The sequence below is a fragment of the Gopherus evgoodei genome, chromosome 5, assembly GCF_007399415.2.
Source record: "Gopherus evgoodei ecotype Sinaloan lineage chromosome 5, rGopEvg1_v1.p, whole genome shotgun sequence".
Taxonomy (NCBI): Eukaryota; Metazoa; Chordata; order Testudines; family Testudinidae; genus Gopherus; species Gopherus evgoodei.
This window is the reverse complement of record NC_044326.1, coordinates 113,813,846-113,828,142: the sequence shown is the minus strand read 5'-3', so window position 1 is coordinate 113,828,142 and position 14,297 is coordinate 113,813,846. Positions and strand designations below refer to the sequence as shown.

At 40.1% G+C, this 14,297-nt stretch overlaps 1 protein-coding gene across 1 annotated transcript; it reads right to left on the bottom strand.

The window, feature by feature from the left end:
• Positions 1-1,023: 1,023 nt before the first annotated feature.
• Positions 1,024-14,214, bottom strand: OSTC (oligosaccharyltransferase complex non-catalytic subunit). The gene is made up of 5 exons (XM_030564568.1): positions 13,693-14,214; positions 13,243-13,531; positions 8,874-8,967; positions 5,815-6,012; positions 1,024-1,698 (listed from the first exon to the last, which is right to left on the bottom strand). The coding sequence occupies exons 2-5, from the start codon at positions 13,379-13,381 to the stop codon at positions 1,680-1,682; spliced, it is 450 nt and encodes a 149-aa protein (XP_030420428.1). The 5' UTR covers positions 13,382-13,531; positions 13,693-14,214; the 3' UTR covers positions 1,024-1,679.
• Positions 14,215-14,297: the final 83 nt, after the last annotated feature.

Genomic DNA, 14,297 nt, shown 5'->3' with positions numbered 1-14,297 from the left:
CTCTTTCCTTACAGCAGAGGATAATAGCTGGTCTGTACCGGTCCTGTAAAAGTACTTTCCCCACTTAGACTGTCAGTACCAGAGGGATACAAACAACACTTGGAAAAATGCAGGATTCCTGTGATCATAAACGTCCATCAGAACTCACCCATAGCTTAAAAATAAATAAATAAATAAATAAAAGCTAGCAAGCTAACTGCACCAACACTCCCTATAGACAAAGGTGTAGCAAAACGAATGTAGTGACACGATCACAAACATAACAGAAGAATGAGTGGAAAGTTTGCTTCTCATGATGGAATGTCAGGTAGTAGATGTTAAACACAAAGATCTCAAAAACTGTAGTCATACTGAGGTCCTACACAGAACTATGGCTCCCAGTGACAGAATTAATTTCTGATTTATTTATTTATTTATTTAATAATTGGAGATATACCTATTTCCTAGAGCTGGAAGGGACCTTGAAAGGTCATTGAGTCCAGCCCCCTGCCTTCATTAGCAGGACCACGTACTGATTTTTGCTTCAGATCTCTAAGTGGCCCCCTCAAGGATTAAACTCACAACTCTGGGTTTAGCAGGCCAATGCTAAAGGACCTTGCTGTGATTTTAGACAAAGATTGTTCCTTCTCACAGAGAGAAACAATGCATGATCTGCACAAATGTTAACAATTAGAGGAATGAGATTATTTCCTCTCAATGTGTATACACTAATCAAAGAAAAATAAGTTGGTGTCTACCCTAGCCAATATAAAAAAAAACCAAAAGCCTCCAAAGTAATTCAATAACTCACCTTGTTATTGGTAATGGTATACCATTTTGATACAATGCATGTCTGAGAAGAACCGCAGGCTTTGGTGAACTTACGAGAGCCAGCTACAGTTGCCTCCTACAGTTTATAATGTATAAAAGATACATTAAGTAAACAACCTTTGTGTAGTAGCATTGTTACTGCAGAACCTACAGAATAGATTGTGTACGATTTGTAAAGATTACTGTTTTAGAAATCACACAAAATGCAAGTGGTCTAGTAGAAAACATGTTTAATTTGGCTCCTTTCATACACTGTTCCAAAAAGAAATTCACTCACACAATGTTGTATCCAGTGTACATCTGGATTTGTTAATGCGTTGCCATGAATATCAAGGCAAATGGTGCCTTAGAAATAACTTCACTAGACACAGTGTGTTTGATAGTAAAGCATCATCAGAAGACTTCTCTCCAGGTATAAACTTGGTATGGGGCAGGCCACAGGAAAAAAGGCCAGAGTGCTGCAGACTTTAAAATCAGGAATTGTAAAACATGTGCCCAATATCTCAGTCAGGTTAAAGGAAAAAATGAGGAAGGGAAAAATACCAGTTTTACATTTTATAGTGAATTGTTTCAAGATACAAATTCATACCTAAAGCTAAGTAACAGTTCAGTAACTTTTTCTTTTTTAAAGATAGAAATAGACTAGTGATAAAATGCTCTTTTAAAAATACACCAACCACTGGTAATGACGTTTTTTATTTATGAAAAGAGACAGCTGGAAGCACTTCTTGCACTTGCTCGTTCGTATAACTAGACCTTTCTTGTGTCTTCTTGTGGGGGACAGTATAATTTTTTATAGATTGCTTGTTTTTAAGCTCTTCATGAAGAGAAGCAAATCCATTTTGTGCTTGCTTATATCACACCAGGCACTAACCCATCAAGTATCCCCTACAGGACAAAATAAAAGTTGAGAGAGAGAAATTAGGAGCACAGCACATCTAAACTGAACAGATTACAATTTTCAAGATAAAGCTATACCAGGTTACCAGTGTACCCATTTGTCAGACTTAAACAATTGAAAGAGTTATTAAAAATAAATCTTAATGAGCAAACAATAGGGAACAACAAACAGTTAGCTAAAATGACTGTTCAAGCCTTAATTAATATTATGGTATAGACCTTCACTAGAAACATGGTCAATCAATACTCATGAAACTTTCCACTCAGTTAAAACTTAATGAGACTATTCCATATTCAAATTTTCACCAGAACACACAACCTATTCCAGTGGTGTATGCGATATATTAATGCAAGTTTAGTTCCACAATTCCAGAGCCTCTTAAGAATATAATTTTCAAAAACAGAAGACCAAGGGATAAAGTTGTTCATAAATAACCATACAATAAAAGTATGGATCCAAGGATTCTTTGTTTTCCCTGTTCTGGGTTAATTAACTGGAGGTTAGTTATAATTAGGTCTCAAGTCCAAAACTCTGATTTTACTAGCTATCAACCAGATTATTCTCCAAGGTGAACTCCAAACATCGGCTTGTGGTTGAAACCAGTTGCAGTTGTCCCTAGATCAACTTCTCTAAACACAAGTTTCGAGTTTGTCTATATAAAATTAAGATAGCTACTCCTGGCAATTGTCTGAAATTTAAAAAATGGAAATTCAGTTTTCAGTTCTAACATGTTATAGTAAAGCTCAAACTGGCATCTTTGTTGTGTTGTTCTGATTACAGTGCTTGTTTGCATATGTTATGGTGGGAAACACTTTCGGCACTGTCGGAATACTTAAAACACCAACTCTGCGTCCTTAAAAAAAGGCCGCATCTTTGGCCATTTGAAACATGTCTTATTTCTGATCTTTCATCACATTCATGTCCACGGAGGGTTCTACTCTACGTTTATCAATGAAAAACCAAAAACTCTCCCTAACCAAAAAGGAAATTTTCATTTGATGAATATTAAAGATCAAAAACTTTCAGAAGTGTAATCTGGGGAGTCTATAGACCTCTCAAGTCCACCCACAGAGGGCTCAATAACCATCACATTGGGTTAATGTTTTTTAATAAGGATTTTATAAAGAATCCTGTAAATCGTTTCTTGGAAGAAATTTCTTCCATTCTTTTTTAACCAATTTGTAATAGTCTGGAAAGTTTCTCCTTCACTGGTACACTATTACTACTGTAGATAAGGATCTAAATGAAGAGAATCACAGTAGCTGTGCTTGGGTGTAGGTAGTTATAGCCAGGTAGCCCTGAGAAGATATCCCAGCAGGCTGGCAAGGGACTTCTATACTAGCAAATCCAAGGAGAGCCTTCATGTAGCAGCATTTCCTGGCCTTAGTGTTTGTGCCATTAACTCCAGATAAACTTGCTGATTCAAAGGTGAAACTGGTTCAAACAGGAACCTGCTCTGCTGACTAGCTTGAGCACTCCACCCTCCACCTCCATTTTACTTTGATATAAATCACTGGAACAGATTTAGTCTATTATTCTCAACCTAGCCTTTATCCTTATAAATTCTGAAAGCCTTTATTACATTTTGTGAAAGGTTCTGCATTTGTGCTGCTCACATAGACTATCAGTTTCAGGATCCTACATTAGTCAGCCCAAACTGGTACAATTCAGCCCCAACTTTTCTCCTTTCCTGTCTCCTCCAACCTCCACTTCTTCAACGAAGTGAGGTAATGTAACGGCCGAGACACACGTCTTACAGAGTAGCTGTATATTATTGCAACCCTTGTCCTTCCTTTCCCCAATTTCCCCATGTCGGTCTATGGCTCTCACTTCTTGAATCATGTCTGAACCACAACATTTAAGAGCAAGGACTATCTTTACTTGTTTCTCTTGAGGCATCTAGCACAATTCTGTGTGTTTGAAAATCAGAGCAAAAACAGAAGGGACAGCTTAAATCTATAGTTGTGAGTATAACTACAACAACAGGAATCATGATTTAACCTGTATGTGTTAGTTTTTAGATTTTAAACCTGTGGTTCTCAGATGTAAAACAAGAACGATGTCCACATTAATCAAAAACAATGTACTGAATACCACCAGAATACAAAGGCTTTTCTGTGCCTTGAGTAACTTAGGAACTGCCTGCCTTTTAATATCAGGCAAATTCAGTGTCATGTCCTGTATCAGTTAAGTCTTGCATTTTCATTAATGAGGATTTAGAAAGTTATTTGGCAGTCATGTGACAAACTCTCTTTTAGGCAAGATATTCCTGAATATTAAATAATCGTTAAACAAAAGCCTGTTAGGAAATTAACAGAAATGATACAAAGTCAGTACTTCATGTAAAACCTTGTTACTGTTAGAACATATGTCTAAGCCACAAATGAGTCTAAGATTTCCTTCCTATTCTTTAGAGTTTCTCAAACATAACCATGAACTCTTGAGACCAATCACATTTGATTAAAAAAATAAATCTATTGTATGCTGATACTTCATGCTGCATTGCTACACACTACCAGGAAACCCAACACACGCACTTTATGGGCCAGTAATTATATTGGAGAGATTTAGTGACTCTGCAAGAAATGGAGAATGACCAAATCAATATTTAAAAAAAAAACAAACAAACCCCAAAACATCCCCTGACAGTTAATTCATGGAGTGGTTTTAGCAGTGGCCCTCAAAGAAACTGCTGCTGTTGGCAGCTCTAGAGGTCATAGTGGGGTTGAGAAGTGGGAAGGGAACGAGAAAAGGAAGGCAGGCAGCAAAAATAAAATAAATTCATTATAAGCTACTGAATAGACTGGAAAACAAAGAATCAAGAAGCTCGAAAGCCCTGTCAGTACATAACTACAAGAACAAAGACTACTCTACCTTCCTTGGAAGATTGTTCTACAGCCTGTGAAAAATTTCCCAGATAGCCTCAATTTTCCTTCTTAATTTTCACCTTGTTATACCCCTAATTCATCTCCCATCCTCCCAATGCTTAGGTATTTATGCTTCTCTCCAAAGCCTGTGCTGGCTTTTAGCCAACCTGTATAGATTAAGTCTTTTAATCTTTCCTCAAAATCCAACCCATCCAGTCTAGAATCAAACTGTATTGTAGCTATGATTTCTGACAGGGAGCTTGTCACCTCCCTGCACAACATGATGTTTCAGAATGAGCAGACCCAAAAACACCACACCTCACTAAGGAGGGCAAATTCCAATTTTAACTAAAATACCTTAAAGCAAAGCGATGAATGTTTATTCTATATCAATTTTTTTTTTAAACATAACTTATCCTTGCTTCAGATGTAGTGCTTTGTAAACTTAGCTGGGATCCTAGAAATTGGTTTGCCACAGAAAAAAGTGGAATACGCATTTTTACAGAGAATGTTTTTACATTTTGTGAAAAAAAAATGTAAACTGATTAACTAAATTTTATTGATGAAAGTACCAGTGCCACTTATTCAATGGGCGCAACCTCCCACACTTGTAATTGATTTTTGAATGTGCTGACTGCCCAAGCCCTTGCCACAGTCAGTCCTGGGCAGCTGGTGGTTCAGTTAGTATAGAGAGCCAGATAATGGAGGCTCGGATAAACCTGGTTCTACTGTACATAGCTAAACACACTCCAATACACTGCTTTGGTATATAGACATTACTCAATGACTTATAGGGGTGTGTATTTTAATGCTTCTCAAATTTCACTTCAGCCTCCAGGACTAACTCAGAAAGTGAGTAATGTTAATATAAAAGCAAATTTTGTTTTTTATTTTGTGCGTTAAAAAACAATTTTCTGAAAATATAGAAAGCAGACATAGAAATATTTGGTATATGTAAGAAATACAAGTTGCAATTCTATTAATTTTATTTTATCATAATGATTGATGGCAATGGAAGGCTTCGAACTTGCTGAAAAATGTAAATATACCAACAAAACATTGTGTTCAACTGATAACTATATTTATAGTGGCTAGGGAAACTGAAGTTCAATATTCCACTTTAATCGTGGGGAAAAAGCCACACAAATCTGTGATTTATCACAGAAAACTAGGATCCCTGCTTATCAGTAACAGAAAGGGAGGGGAGAACAGCATGAAATGTACTAAACAACTTACGGCAATTTCATCCGCATGAAAACTCTTGCCATGAAGAAGCTCAACAGGACGCTGACAAATCCAATAAAAAGCAACAGAAATCTATTGAGCTTTGGGATATTTGGTGCATTGGATCGGTCCAGAATTATGAAACCTAAGCCTCCCATTGTGAAAAGGAAGCTGGATGCGAGTCCTTCCATAATATACTGTCCATTTACTCTGGGGGGAGAAAAAAAAAGGAGTAAAAGATGCTTCAGCAGAACACCAGTCCCTCAAGGTATTATTTCCACTTCAAGAGCCAGCAATTTAGTATAATATTTTGATCTGTTTCCATTTTACCAAAATCCAGGACATTTCATTTTGATGTTTACACACTTAGCCCCAGCAACATGTGTTATGTTCCACTGTCTCCTGATACGAAGTCAATCATGATAAGAGTATTAATATAAAATTTAGCTCCTGGATCAGTACTTTGCAAGGTGACAGAAACATATACATTACTTTATTTAGAATTTTAGATATGAGTGGTAATTTCAAATGTGTCTTGGTTGAAAGCAGAAATGAGTTAAATGAATGTAAGTAGGGACCCAAGACTTCTAGCCTGTTGAGCTTTCAAGTTTATTTCCCAACCCAGTGCTTGGAATACAAACCCCAAATTCCAGTCACTGCAAGAAGAGAAGTGTTATTCAAGTCAATATCAAGGGAGGAATTGTGTCTCCTTGTTCTAGCACAGCATTAGGAATAAGGTGTGCTAGACCAGTGGTTCTCAAACAGAGGTCTGGGGCCACCGGGGGGAGTGGGGCACAAGCAGATTTCAGGGAGTCTTTCAAGCAGGACCAGCATGAGACATGCTGGGGCCCATGGCAGAAAGCCAAAGCCCCACCTAATGGGGCAGAAGCACGGGGCTCTGAGCCTCGCCACACAGCGCTGAAACCAAAGCCTGAGCAACTCAGCTTCACAGGGCCTCCTGCAGCATTCTGCCCCGGACAACTGCCCTGCTTGATACCCACTAATATTGGCCCTGGCTTTTATATGCAGAAAAACAGTTGTTGTGGCACAGATGGTCCATGGAGTTTTTACAGCATGTGGGGGGGGGGGGGGGGCTCAGAAAGAAAAAGGTTGAGAACCCTGGCACTAGACTGCATTCTCATTTCTGTCACTGCATGATTTTGGATAAATCCCTTAATACATCTATGCATCAGTTTTCCAATTTGTAATACAGTATACACCACCACCCTGGTAAAGCACTTTGCTGGAAGGATCTACAAGGGAGCAGAGCATTTCATATTAGTGTCTAATCTTGATAAACAGTCTAATCTTTTACACTGTTCTTCCCCATGACTTTCACAAATGTGCTCCCACTATCCTGGATCAATGTGATTGATGTATGCTGATAAAAGCTCACCTTAACTGATTACTCTCGTTATAGTTAGTATGGCAGCACTTATTTTTTCATGGTGTGTGTGTGTGTGTGTGTGTGTGTGTGTGTGTGTGTGTGTGTGTGTGTGTGTGTGTGTGTGTGTGTGTGTGTGTGTGTGTTCGTTCCTACAGCATTTTCCACTGCATGCATCTGATGAAGTGGGTTTAGCCCATGAAAGCTTATGCTCAAATAAATGTGTTAGTCTCTAAGGTGCCACAAGTACTCCTCGTTCGTTTTGCTGACACAGACTAACACGGCTGCTACTCTGCAACATGTATATTGCAGAGGCTCAAAGAAATCCGAGGCATATATTGGAAGGCATTAATTCTGAGCATAAACTATACGCAAAGAATTCCCAGAGTCAAGAGTAACAATGAGAAACGTATTTTATGATCTATTTACTTATTAAAACAGTGTCAGTTCTCTTTTACAATGAGGTACTTTAGTTAAAAAAAAACAAGAACAAAAAAGCCCCATCATTCTCTGCAGGAATTAAGGATAACCAGTCCAGACAGTCAAAATCCAGAGCTCTGTAAACTACTCCTTAATCTTCTCAACTAACTTCTGACTAAATTAGTTTCCTCTCTAATAAAATTTTAGATTCTAAGCAAGAAGCATCTGCTGAACTAATTTTGAAGGCACTGTAGATTTATGTTTCAAACAGAACAAAATCTGGCCCTAAACTACAAGTTACTCCATAGGGGTGGTCCCCTGCACTCATGCAAAATAACTAAGACCTTGATCTTGCAAATTATCAAAATCCAGCATTTTATTTTGGGTTCACAAACTGAATGCAAATTATGGATATGAGTTCCACAGTTTATTTCTGTTGAGAGTAATTAGAAAAATAAGGTTTGTGGTTTGCCCTTACAGCAGAACTTGATGTGGAACAGAAAAATGGCCATTCAAAATAGTAGAAAAAGAGTTTGGGATAGAAAACGTGAAACACAACTAGACTTGGGTATTCAGTTTTAATTGTTACATATTTGCAACCACCCACTTTTCCTTTCACAAACAAGCACACAAAAATCTTTCACCCATTATTAAACAAAGTTTAACAGAAAGGAAAAATATAAAAGTACATCACACAACTGGTGTATTCTGTCAACTAACAAGTAATTAAAAAGCTATTATAGTTATGAAATATAATCAAATAGCTTGTTAAGAATATTGACTTCTACTCATGAAAATTAATTAGAATCATCTACCAGAAATTTCATTTCTTGTAATGCAAAAATGTAATTGATAAAAATACAAAAAGATATCTATTAAAATTTCACACAATAAAAAAGTCAAATCCTTCCAAGCCTATATATACACAATATACTGTGGATATGTAAACAATTCATTTGCAAATGAAGGCTCCAATAAGTGCAATCAGATGCATCTGAAGAAGTGGGTATTCACCTACGAAAGCTCATGCTCCAAAACGTCTGTTAGTCTATAAGGTGCCACAGGATTCTTTGCTGCTTTTACAGATCCAGACTAACACGACTACCCCTCTGATACTTGCAATCAGATGCATATTTGTGGATTCTGGGACCCTCAGAGAGCACAGCTGAAGTTAATGGAGCTCTACCAGAGCATTGTGGTTCACTTGCATTCACCTCTTTGCAGGTCAGGGAGAGACCATTCGATTATGACAAAGGATAATTTCTACCTGTATGCCAAGAAGGCCACTGGTCTCTGATGTCCATGTTCATCGGTCATAGACCCAACACTGGGAGGTTCTACAATCACATCATAGATTATTCCTATTAAAAAAAGGACATTAGTATTGAATTATGGGCCAGCATCATCCATCTCTAAATATTAAGAATGATTTCCTTCTACAGATAGTATGAATTGAAAGGGAACAGTTTAGTAAATTACATGCCTTTTTACATCTCCTGTTCAAATAATAAGAAACAATCAATTAATTAAGGTACAACCTTAAATTATAGTGGTATGAATATCAGACATTTCAGAAAGCCTTTTTTTTACATTAGGGTATATCTATACAGCAGCTGGGAGGGTCATTTCCAGCTTGGGTAGATATACACATGCTAGTTCTGCTCAAGCTAGCATGCAAAAAGTAGCAGCATGGCCAGAGTGGCTCAGGTTAGTTACCTGAATCTGCCAAGCCCCCTGGGTAGGTACTCAGGCAGATTAGCTGCCACACTCCCACTGCTATTTTTTAGCACACTAGTTCAACCACTCCTAGCATGTGTATGTCTACCAGATCTGAGAATCACCACCCCAGCTGCTGTGTAGACATATCCGTAATGGTAAGTGGCTTATACATGATTAGTGCTTCAAGGACTGTGAATGTGTAGAGTCATAACTGTTCATCATATCAGAGCCTAGGACATTAGACCTTGTTTTCCTACTTAATTGAGTTTAATCTGTGATTGTGAACTTGATTAATTCCATTTACCTTTAGGGTTAACAAAAATAAAAACCACTTTTGGCTGAAAAGACCCAAAATGTACACTAGTGTTCTATTTAGGGACCATTCTTTCTTACTCTATAGGTACAGACACTAGAGAATATCATGGGAAGATTCATGCTGCAATGTCATTGAGCCTGACAGAGATCCTGTAAACTTTATCAGTAATTTTGAATTTAATCTAAAATTTTAGGAGTTACTTATATACATCTCTAAATTTATTCCAACAAATTTACTTAAGCTACTGCCTCCTGTGGTTGGACTTCACATTCCTTATTTGTTTCTAGGGTGACTGTAGCACCTGAGGCACTGTATAAATTCACAGGAAGCACATTCTGAGCCCCAGAAAGAGGAGTAGGAGGAAAGAAAGGGAGTAGAAAATACAATATACAATGAAAGTGGTCAGGAGGACATGTCTTGATATGAGATTTTTAATTAATATAAACTATGGCTGTCAATCGATTAAAAAAATTAATCATGATTAATCACACAATTAAAGAATAGAGCACCATTTATTTAAATATTTTTGGATGTTTTCTACATTTTCAAATATACTGATTTCAATTACAACACAGAACACAAAGTGTACAGTGCTCACTTTACATTTTTTATTACCAATATTTTCACAGTAAAAAACAAAAGGAATAGTGCTGCAGTGCAATCTCCATCATGAAATCTGAACTTACAAATGTAGAATTATGTACAAAAAAACCTGTATTCAAAAATAAAACAATGTAAAACTTTAGAGCCCACAAGTCCACTCAGTCCTACTTCAGCCAATCACTCAGACAAACAAGCTTGGTTACAATTTGCAGGAGATAATGTTGCCCACTTCTTGATTACAAAGTCACTTGAAAGTGAGAACAGGAGTACGCAGGGTACTGTTGTAGCTGGCGCCAAGATATTTATGTGCCAGATACGCTAAAGATTCATATGTCCGTTCATGCTTCAACCACTATTCCAGAGGCCATGCGTCCATGCTGATGACAGGTTCTGCTCAATAAAGATCCAAAGCAGTGCAGACCAACGTATGTTCATTTTCATCATCTGAGTCAGCTGCCACCAGCAGGTTGATTCTCTCTCTTTTTTTTTTTTTTTTTTGGTGGTTCAGGTTCTGTAGTTTCCGCATTGGAGTGTTGCTCTTTTAAGACTTCTGAAAGCATGCTCCACACCCTGCCCCAATCAGATTTTGGAAGGCGCTTCAGATTCTTAAACCTTGGCTTGAGTGCCATAGCTATTTTTAGAAATCCCACATCAGTACCTTCTTTGCATTTTGTCAAATCTGCTGTGAAAGTGTTCTTAAAATGATCAACATGTGCTGGGTCATCATCTGAGACTGCTATAACATGAAATATATGGCAGAATGTGGGTAAAACAGAACAGGAGAGAGACAGTTCTCCTCCAAGGAGTTCAGTCACAAATTTAATTAATATGCTATTTTTTTTTTTAACAAGCATCATCAGCATGAAAGCATGTCCTCTGGAATGGTGACCAAAGCATGAAGGGGCATATGAATATTTATCATATCTGGCAAGTAAATACTTTGCAATGCCAGCTACAAAAGTGCCACGCAAATAGCTGTTCTCACTTTCAGGTGACATTGTAAATAAGAAGCAGGCAGCATTATCTCCCATGAATATATTTGTCTTAGCGGGTGGCTGAACAAGATGTCAGACTGAGTGGACTTATAGGCTCTAAAGTTTTACACTGTTTTGTTTTTGAGGGCAGTTATGTAACAAAAAAACCCCTGCATCTGTAAGTTACACTTTCACAATAAGGAGATTGCACTACAATAGTTGTCAGAGGTGAACTGAAAAATACTCTTATTTTTACAGTACAAATATCTGTAATGAAAAAATTGCATAAAGTGAACACTGTACGCTTTGTATTCATGTTGTAATATAAATCAATATATTTGAAAATGTAGAAAAATATCCAAAAATATTTAATAAATTTTAATTGGCATTCTATTGTTTAACAGTGCGATTAATCACAATTAAATTTTGAGTTAATCGCATGAGTTAACTATGACTAATTGACAGCCCTAATATAAACTATTCTATATGCTCCTCTACCTATATTTCTTGTAGGTGACAAAGAGAGGATCTTCATGAAGGATTTGAATGGAGAGGGTAGCAGCTCTGCAGATTAGCGCAACAGACGTCTCATGCCATTTAGAGATAATTGTAATAAATGCAGAATTTTGTTTCTTTGGGGCATCAAACCAAACTACACTGTGTCACTTGACTATAGAGTTTTGTTTGATAAATAGAGAAAGAGATTGTGATCCACATACCATCTCATATTAAACAGCAGTAGTGATGAATAAACCAAAAACTGCTACAGGGTTGGCATAGGAAAGCAAAACAGACCCCTGCCAAGTCACTACTCAACTGTAACATCCTCATTCCTTAATCAACACTCTCCCAAAACCAGGTAATCAAAGCTAAAATAAGGTTTTCTGATATGCACAGAAATCTCCAGTTTGATCACTGATTACATTCTATGTACCACATACTAGAAAGTCGCATTCCAGCATCAGGATTAAGACAAAATATCTATAGTGGACAGAGAAGGATAGGGGTTTTGGGGGGTTGAGAGGAGCAGGTAATACACCTCACTGACATAATAGATATAAAAGTCATAGGTAGCCTAATCTAAGCATTAAGGGAGTTTAGGGCTGCTCTTCTCGGGCTGCATATCAATTTAAGGGAGGGAACTTTTGAATGTCTTTGAAATACACAGATCAAAATCCTTCACCACTAGAGGAAGATGTTGTCAGAGCTAATTTAAAATTATCCCTTCCAAAAGCTAAGACTGGAAAGTAGGTCTGTCTATAGGAACAAAGGTTTCTCCCCATGGCACACTCATCTCCTGACTCAAACTCAAAAAATCAACCACAGTATCAGTTTGATTTCCGATATTGCCTATACTGAGCAACTGTATTCTGGTCTGCAGATGGATTTGGTCCCACAGACCTCTTCGGTTACTACACCTGAACTAACATCCTCGCCAAGGCCTATCGCTAAACCACGCACCCAAAACCACGTCCACTGTCTTGCTGCTGGCAGAGCTGCGGCCATCGCCCCAGCGGGGACGGGGAGCTGCGTGCCACTCTCAGCGCGGATGTGGGGGTTACACCACGGGCAAAGAAGATCTCTCGGGGAACCCCCCCGGGGTGCGGGGTGTAGTGACACAAAGTGCTCGTTAGTGGGAACACGTGCCGGCCGGCTGTTGTTTTTGTCCTTACGGAGGCCGTCTCCAGGCAGGCTCAGGCGGGGCTTCCCACTGCCGCAGGCGGAACCGGAGACCGCGATACCCCAGGTGGGGGGGGGGGCAGGGCAGGATGCCCCCGTCCCGTGCGGCTGTGACGGAATCGCCTTTATGGGGGAGGGGTCACACACCTCCCCTCACCCGGGGTCTCCCTCATTCACCGCCACAGGGGGGAGGGGCACTGCTGCCCACAGAGCGCGGGGAGGCCCCACCCGCGGCCAGGCTCCCACTGAGAGAGGAATGGGTAAAACCACTGCCTGCCGGCCCAACAGGAGCCCTAGGAGCGGAGAGAACAGGCGTAATCCTGCCCCTCCCCCGGGCCCGTTACCTCCAGTGATGAGGAAGTAGGACACCACCACCAGCGCGTAGACAGTCATGGCCGAGGGCGTGTGCACCCAGCTCGGCCGCTTCAGCTTGATGTTGGGGCACTGGAGCACCGCGAACGGCACCCGGTAGAGCGTCTCCATGATGGCAGCCCAGCCACCCCCACGGAAGGCTAATCAAACCCAACACCGCAGCTGCCCCGGCTTGACCCGCCGCGGCCACCGTCTCTCGCACCCTAACGAATGCGGAAGCGGAAACCAGCTACAGAGGGAACGTAAGGCCACGGAGGGGTCCTGGAAGGTGATAAGAATAGGGAGAAAAACTACAAAATTGAGCACGGTAAAGGTCACCTGGAGAAAATCGCGAGATATAAAATCTCACGTGGTTAAAACACCCCCAAACTCTGGAGTTTCAAGTCGACTATACATGTCTGGAGAATAGCAGTACTACTCACCTGCCAGATCCTAGCAGCAGCTGATGTGGCCAAGACACGTCAACTGAGAGAGTTTGAGGCGGGATTGACTCATCTGAAGCCCCGCCCACAGAACAGGAGGCCCCGCCCACCTTGCGGAAGCTGGCGGGAGGGGCGCTGTCGCCGTGCTGTAGCTAGCTGACGCCCGTTACTGGGCAGCACGTGGGGGCGCTGCAGGTAGAGGTGTGTTCAGGCTCTTCGGTGGGTCCCTTTTCCCAGCACCAGCGCGCAGGGAAACGCATCTGTGATCAGCCTCAGAGTGGCCAACCCAGCAAACAGTGTAAGCGGCCGCCCCACTTCTAGCTGCAGCTCCCCTGTGTCGGTGTAAGGGCAGCGATATCGCTGCTGGACCACGCCAGCATGGTACAGAGTGCAGCAGTAATATCCGCAACAGCAATATCCTGTTGGTCTCCTCTGTCGAGGAGTGTAAACATTCCAAGTTGCGAAATGTGTTTGGGGCTTCCTTAGCCTTACACCAGAGACAAGCTGGATGCCAGGCAGGTGCGGCACTCTAACATGTTTGGGTGAATAAAGCTTTTTTGAGGTATGGTGATCAGACGTCCCGTTTTTAATAGAACACTCCCATG